At 45.9% G+C, this 8027-nt stretch overlaps 1 protein-coding gene across 1 annotated transcript in view; it reads right to left on the bottom strand.

Moving 5' to 3' along the window:
* zmp:0000001114 (suppressor of tumorigenicity 14 protein homolog) overlaps nt 1–8027 on the bottom strand; it is a 52444-nt gene that overhangs the window by 1424 nt on the left and 42993 nt on the right. Inside the window, exons 15-18 of the mRNA XM_027147973.2 lie at nt 7422–7541; nt 6748–6928; nt 4883–5154; nt 4168–4304 (exon numbers count right to left, since the gene is read on the bottom strand). Coding sequence (XP_027003774.2) covers nt 4168–4304; nt 4883–5154; nt 6748–6928; nt 7422–7541 — 710 coding nt within the window. The remainder of the gene's footprint in view (nt 1–4167; nt 4305–4882; nt 5155–6747; nt 6929–7421; nt 7542–8027) is intronic.

Genomic DNA, 8027 nt, shown 5'->3' with positions numbered 1-8027 from the left:
TTTTAATCTGGAATCAATAAATGTCCCATAATGAAATGCTGATACCTTTCTGTCTTAAATGGGATGATTATCTACACCGCAGGAAAGCGTGATTCCTCTCCAAGATGGCCGCCTCGAAAGGTTAAAGCAATCGGCCTTTTCGTTCGTGTTTATTTAAGTAAGTCACATATTGTTCTAAGGAGGCTTTCACACTGGCAGTTTAGACTGAATCGGGTTCTCATCAGACACCGGTACCGTAAAAGACGTCAGGTGTTGGGCTACTGATCGGAAGGTCAGTTGATGGGTTCGAACCCCGGGTCCACCAAGCTGCCACTGCTGGGCCCCTGAGCAAGGCCCTTAACCCTCAGTTGCTCAGTTGTTAGTAACTCTGGATAAGGGTGTCTGCTAAATGCCATAAATGTAAATGTGGACCAGGCAGTTCAGAAGTAACACGTGCAGGTGTTGTTTTTTTTCAACATGAGTGGCAGAGGAACATTGTGAGACACAGTACAGGTGAGATGATTTATGCATAAAAATAACACCAAAATAATAACATAACAAATAAATAAATAAATAAAAACCGCTGAGGAGCGATACGTTCTCCCTGAACGTTCGTGATGATGCAAGATGAACGCAAACGCACCGGGGTTCGATAGAATCATGTGAGGCTGAAACCAGACCAACGCTACATTGAAACCATGGAGGAAACATATGCAGCGCGAGTTAGACGTTTATGGAAAATGATTCTGTGTGAGACACAATATGTTCTCAGTAAGTTTAGCTCCACAGCTCCACAGCATCACTAAAGAACTGCTAGAGATGACTGAGTACATTTGGGTTGAGAAAGGGATTGTGGGCATTTGATCTGATGCCCCTTTTAATGAAATAATCCAAAACAAGGAGAAAAAGACAAATGAACAGAAGAAAAGGAAACGATAGAAGAAAAAGAAAAAAAGGGGATGATAACGAGTGAGAAGAGCTGCAGGTGGGTGAAGATAGAGAATTTAATTATGATGATGATGATGATCACTTTGTCATCATCCATCATATCGTACTTCTAATTTAGCCGTATTATTTATTGTTCCATTTCATTTCGTTTGCTATTACCCCGGAATGATTTGTTTTAGGCGTAATACAATTGTGCTGTTAATTACTTTGCCAATATTGCTGCGTAAACAGCGTAGGCAATAAAGAGTGTTTGGATTGGAAACTGAAATGAGTGAACGTGAGAGGACGAGCCAGCACATGAGAGTGAATTAGAGGAAGACAGAGACCGGGGAGATAGATGAAGACGGGAAAGAAAAAAAAAACACACAGAGGAACGAAAGAAAGGGCCTGTCTGAGGGAAGCGGAGTGAAATAAGGAGATTAGGGGTGGGAAGAGCAGACGAGTACGAGGAAGAAAAGATGAAAAACAACACAAAAAAGAGCAGAGGGGAAATTATGGAAATCGGGCCGATTTTCATATCAGGGAGCAGAGGACAACAATTATACTTCTGCGCGCACACACACACACACACACACACACACACACACACACACACACACACACACACACACACACACATTTACAGCATTTGGCAGACGCCCTTATCCAGAGCTATGTACAAAAGTGCTTAAATCTCACACACACACACACACACAATCTTTCTCTCATACACACTCTCTCACTCCCACACACACACACACACACACACACACACACACACACACACACACACACAGACACACAAAATCTTTCTCTCATACACACTCTCTCACTCCCACTCTCCCACTCACACACACACACACACACACACACACACACAATCTTTCTCTAATACACACTCTCTCACTCCCACACACTCTCTCTCACACACACACACACACAATCTTTCTCTAATACACACTCTCTCACTCCCACACACTCTCTCTCACACACACACAATCTTTCTCTCATACACACTCTCTCACTCCTACTCTCCCACTCACACACACACACACAATCTTTCTCTAATACACACTCTCTCACTCCCACACACTCTCTCTCACACACACACAATCTTTCTCTAATACACACTCTCTCACTCCCACACACTCTCTCTCACACACACAATCTTTCTCTCATACACACTCTCTCACTCCTACTCTCCCACTCACACACACACACACACACACACACACACACACACACACACACACACACACACACACACACACACACACACAATCTTTCTCTAATACACACTCTCTCACTCCCACACACTCTCTCTCACACACACACAATCTTTCTCTCATACACACTCTCTCACTCCTACTCTCCCACTCACACACACACACACACACACACACACAATCTTTCTCTCATACACACTCTCTCACTCCTACTCTCCCACTCACAGACACACTCTCTCTCTCTCTCTCTCTCACACACACACACACACACACACACACACACACACACACACACACACACACACACACACACACACACACACACACACTCTCTCACTCCCGCTCTCCCACACTCTCACACACACTCTTCCACACACACACACACACACACACACACACTTCCAGACACTCTCCCACACACACTCTCCCATACACACAGTCTCCCACACACACAGTCTCCCACACACACAGTCTCCCACACACACAGTCTCCCACACACACAGTCTCCCACACACACAGTCTCCCACACACTCTTCCACACAATCTTCCACACACACTCTCCAACACACACACTCTCCCACACACACACACTCTTCCACACACTCTCCCACACACACTTCCAAACACTATTCCACACACTCACTCTCCCACACACACACTCTCCCACACACACACACTCTCCCACACACTCTTCCACACACACTCTCCCACACACACACTCTCCCCCACACACACTCTCCCACACACACACACTCTCCCACACACACTCTCCCACACACACTCTCCCACACACACTCTCCCACACACACTCTCCCACACACACACTCTCCCCCACACACACTCTCCCCCACACACACTCTCCCCCACACACGCTCTCCCCCACACCACTCTCCCACACACACCCTCTCCCACACACCACTCTCCACTTCTCCCCCCCCCACACTCTCCCCACACACCCACTCTCCCCACACCACCTCACTCTCCCACACAACACTCTCCCCACACATCCCTCTCCCCACACCACACTCTTCCACACACACTCTCCCACACACTCACTCTCCCCCACACACACACTCTCCCCCACAAACACTCTCCCCCACACACACTCTCTCCCACACACACTCTCCCACACACACACTCTCCCACACACACACTCTCCCCCACACACACTCTTCCCCACACACACTCTCCCACACACACACTCTCCCACACACACACACTCTCCCCCCCACACTCTCCCACACACACACTCTCCCACACACACACACTCTCCCACACACTCTCCCACACACTCTCACAAATAAAATGCCAGGATAATGCTTCTCACAGTGAAGGAGGTGTGGCTTCTTTGTCTGTCAGTTACAGAGTAGAAAGTCTCTGTTTGTGAGTCATAGTGGAGAAGGGATGGCTTCTACATCACAAAAGTCATGTCTGTCAGTAACGGTGGAGAAAGCGCAGCGTCTATGTTAATCGCTCACAGAGGAAAGGGTCATGTCAACCCGTCAGTCACAGCAGAAGAGGTGTGTTTTCTGTGTCAATCCGAACAGTGGAGGCAGATCCTTTGTGACAGACGTCACAGTGATGCTGGTGTGACCTTATCCAGTTCAAACAGCTCTAAATCTCATCATATCAAATTGCTGTCTGATTTTAATGACCTTTTCATACACTTTAACAAGGATCTTTTATTAAGAAGCCCATAAAGGCCCAAATCTAAGAGAGAACGATACAGTACACACCTTTATAAGACTTTCTCAGACAATTTCATAAAAGATTTTACTGCCTTAATTTTAGCAGGATTAAAATAATGATGTCTAACACAATTATGCCACGATTTCAAGAATGTCCTGATTAAATGAAAATTTAAACTCCATAGCTTGCAGTGTGTAGTAGACTGTGTGTGCGGTGCAGCGGAGATGAACGCTAAAGATGGCTGGCTAAACTTTACTAAACTCTTTGTCATTTCACTGATTCTTTGAATATGAATGTGTGTGTGTGTATATATGTGTGTAAATGTTTAGTGTGTGTTTGTCTATACCTGGCAAGCATCCACACCTCCAGTAAGGAAGCCGCTGCACAACATGCGTGAGGTCACCTGACCCTCCGTTACTGAATCACACACTGTGTCATTAATGATCTTCACCGTCGCTTTCTGTAGAACAAAGGTAGGGCTTCCTGAAATGAACACACACACACAACACATTGGATTGATGATTCCATTGAACCTGGACTTGGAGGTTAGCTGAGACAAAATGGCAAAAAAAAAAAATTCTCCATCCCTAATGACCCCTTGCACTCACCTCCTTCCCTGACCACCTCCCTTCACTCACCTCCTTCCCTGACCACCTCCCTTCCCTGACCACCTCCCTTCCCTGACCACCTCCCTTCACTCACCTCCTTCCCTGACCACCTCCCTTCCCTGACCACCTCCCTTCACTCACCTCCTTCCCTGACCACCTCCCTTCACTCACCACCTTCCCTGACCACCTCCCTTCACTCACTCCTTCCCTGACCACCTCCCTTCACTCACTCCTTCCCTGACCACCTCCCTTCCCTGACCACCTCCCTTCACTCACCTCCTTCCCTGACCACCTCCCTTCACTCTCCTCCTTCCCTGACCACCTCCCTTCCCTGACCACCTCCCTTCACTCTCCTCCTTCCCTGACCACCTCCCTTCACTCTCCTCCTTCCCTGACCACCTCCCTTCCCTGACCACCTCCCTTCACTCACTCCTTGATGACCTGATTACTCACCTCCCTCCCGAAGTGCTCCCCAGCCAGTCACCCAGCAGGGCATCCCAGGTGGGAAGACATGTGAGCTGGAGGGCAGACACACCGGATGAACAGTGCTGGTGAACTTCAGTGGCTCCTTCAGTTCCAGTACTGCAATATCGTTATCGAATGTCATCTGGTTGTAGTCGCTGTGTGTAATGATGGTCTTCAGTTCTCTCATCTGCACAGTGTTCTCCTCTCTTTGCTGATCGTTCATTCCGCTGTATGTCATCCAGTTCTCTGTCTCACGGTACCTATGGATAAAAAAGTAGAGAGATTAGCCTTAATGACCATTTTTAGATGTTTTCCTTGTTTTTTTTTGGTGTAGGGGGATTGGGGCGGGGAAGAAAGGTTCAGAGAGTGGTGGGCTGAAAATGAACTGAAAGAAAGAGAAAATAACATAAAATTGTTTTTGATATTTATGTTTTTGGTTTCGGATATTTAATATCCCGAGCACCCTTCTAAATACAACTCAACAAATCTAAATGCTTTCTCAAACTAACTTTAGACTAAAATCCCTGGAGATCTTTCTTCATGTTGTTTTCTCCAAGGGCCACGCAGGAACAAAGCAAAACACTTTTGTACATTTTACACTTTAGCACACCGCTTCACACTGTCACACTTTAGCGCATTGTTTTCCCCGTCCTGTTTTTTGAGTTCTCCCTGCACTACACATTTCTCTGTTTCCCTGTTGTAAAATCCTTGTGACACTGCATGGTAATGAGCTGCATGTAGCACTGGGAGCAGGTAAATAACGGTGAAGGAAGTCGGAAGGACTGGGGGGGTGTGAAAAAAACAGCTTTATTGCTCCACCTGCTGGAGAGTGCTCTGAAATACAAGCTTCGGGATTGGAATGATTCGCAACATTATGTTCAAACGTCAATATTTATCACAGCAAGACAGCACTGATTAACTAACTTTGTAATAAAGTACCCAATAACCCACATATCATCTCATACTCATTGGACACCATATATTCTAAGCCTCGAACAGACTTATGCTACGGTTCGATTTACTGTACTAGGAATGCTTGTTTATTTATTTATTTATTTTTTTGGCAAGTTGCTCTGTGTAAAAGCGTTTGCTAAATGATAACAATAATAATAATAATAATAATAATAATAATAATAATAATGATGATGATGAAAACAACAACAACAACAACAACAACAACAACAACAACAACAACAACAACAACAACAACAATAATAATAATAATAATAATGCATTTTATTTCATGGCGCCTTTCAAAACACCCAAGGTCACCTTACAAGCGATATACAGGTCACTGCATAAGACAAAACACATAAAGAAACAGCACATACATATAAAGTGCATTTAGGTCTCAATAAAACATGTTATAAGAATGATAAAATGATAAATGATAAAAGTGAATGTTAATGGAAGAAGTCTTCAGTCTGTCTGAAAGGATGGATGGAGTTACGTTCAGCAGTTTATCTGTAAACGGGATTATTTGTCTTATTAACTTCAAGAAAGGAATTTATCATTGTTTTAACATTCAGTTCTAACCGGAAGCTGGTTTGCAGAAATGTCAGCAGCTTGTTAAACAGAAGTAGAAAAGGGTAAAAGGTGTTATTATGCTTCAAGAAAAAAGGAAAAACAAACTGCGCTGTTGTTGGAAAACGAACCTCGGGGTGGTACAGTACGAGTAACTCCAGCATTATGGTGTTGATTACGTTCCTATAACAGGATGAGCCCAAGTGTGTTATAGTATGAAAATGAACATTTGTGCTTGACATTATATCAGAGAACACATGTTTTGGTTAACTGCCCTTTGGGTAGGTGTAAATGTGACTGATATGGATTTTTCTTTTGGTTGTACTTACGCAGGGTCTCCGGTCATGAAGCAGTGAGCAGCACTGAGCAACCATTTGTCAGAGATGATGGAGGCTCCGCAGACGTGCCCATTGCTTTGGTAGTGTAGGCTGACCTGCCACGGCCATTCGCCCACATCAGCATTCTGCCCCCCGACTATGCGGTTGTGTTTGTACGGTCGCTCCCCACAATCTGAAAGAAAACGACGTACAAAGATACAAACCAACCTAAAATATACAGGACAAATTTTATTTTTATTAATGACCTCATGCTCATAACTATGTCATAGTGCTTCATAGCTCTATTTCCTTTACACTATATAGAAGGATTGCTAACACAACTAGCAGGCTCGCTTGCAACAAATAATGCTAATTATCCATCAGAATAAAGCTTTGCAATTATGTCATTGTTGTCAAATCTCTAAACTAAGAGGTTTAACGATGATATCGGCACTATGTCTGAAATGAGCCTGAAAGAAAATGAATGATGTCTTGCTGAGGTCAGTGTGTACATGAGGTCAGTGTGTACATGAGGTCAGTGTGTACATGAGGTCAGTGTGTACATGAGGTCAGTGTGTACATGAGGTCAGTGTGTACATTAGAGCAGAAACCATTAAGTTGCGCAGCCTAACAAGGCTAACAGAGCTAACAGGACTAGCAGGAAGCAGTGAGGGACAGAGACTCACCACAGCCCTTCTCATCAGACCCATCAGAGCAGTCGGTGACCTTATCACACTCAGCGTTGAGTTTGTTCACACAAGTGCCATCTCCACAGGTGAAGGTGAAATCTGTGCACATTCCCAAAGCTGGAAGAGAAAAAGTTGTGTTGATAAAGCGAAGGAAGGAACTGCAATATCCTGGCGTTTTACTTTCTTCCTCCATATTTTTCATTTTCGCTTGTCCTTCATGTCTGCCTTTCATTCTGCCTTATCTTCCTTCCTTTATTCCTTATCTTCCTTCCTTTATACCTTATCTACCTTCCTTCCTGTTCATTCCTTCCTTTCTGCCTGTTCACCTATTCCTTTCTGCCTGCTCATTAAACCGATCAGCCTTTTCTGTCCCTTCACCCAGCCCGCTGTCTTGCCGTGCGGCCAACCGAGGGCGGCCCGGAGGGCAACCGCCCGCGGGCGGGCGAGGCCAACGGGGCGCGGGCGGCACGGGGAGCGGGCGGGCGGGCGGGGCGGGAGGGCGGGCGGGCGGGCGGGCGGGCGGGCGGGCGGCAAACCGGCGCGCGGCGGGAGGGGGCCAAGGGGCGAGGGGAGGGAGGGAGGGAGGCCACGGGCGAGGGGAGG

The sequence above is a fragment of the Tachysurus fulvidraco genome, chromosome 11 (assembly GCF_022655615.1).
Source record: "Tachysurus fulvidraco isolate hzauxx_2018 chromosome 11, HZAU_PFXX_2.0, whole genome shotgun sequence".
In the NCBI taxonomy this organism is placed as follows: Eukaryota; Metazoa; Chordata; class Actinopteri; order Siluriformes; family Bagridae; genus Tachysurus; species Tachysurus fulvidraco.
This window is presented reverse-complemented; position numbering and strand designations above follow the sequence as displayed.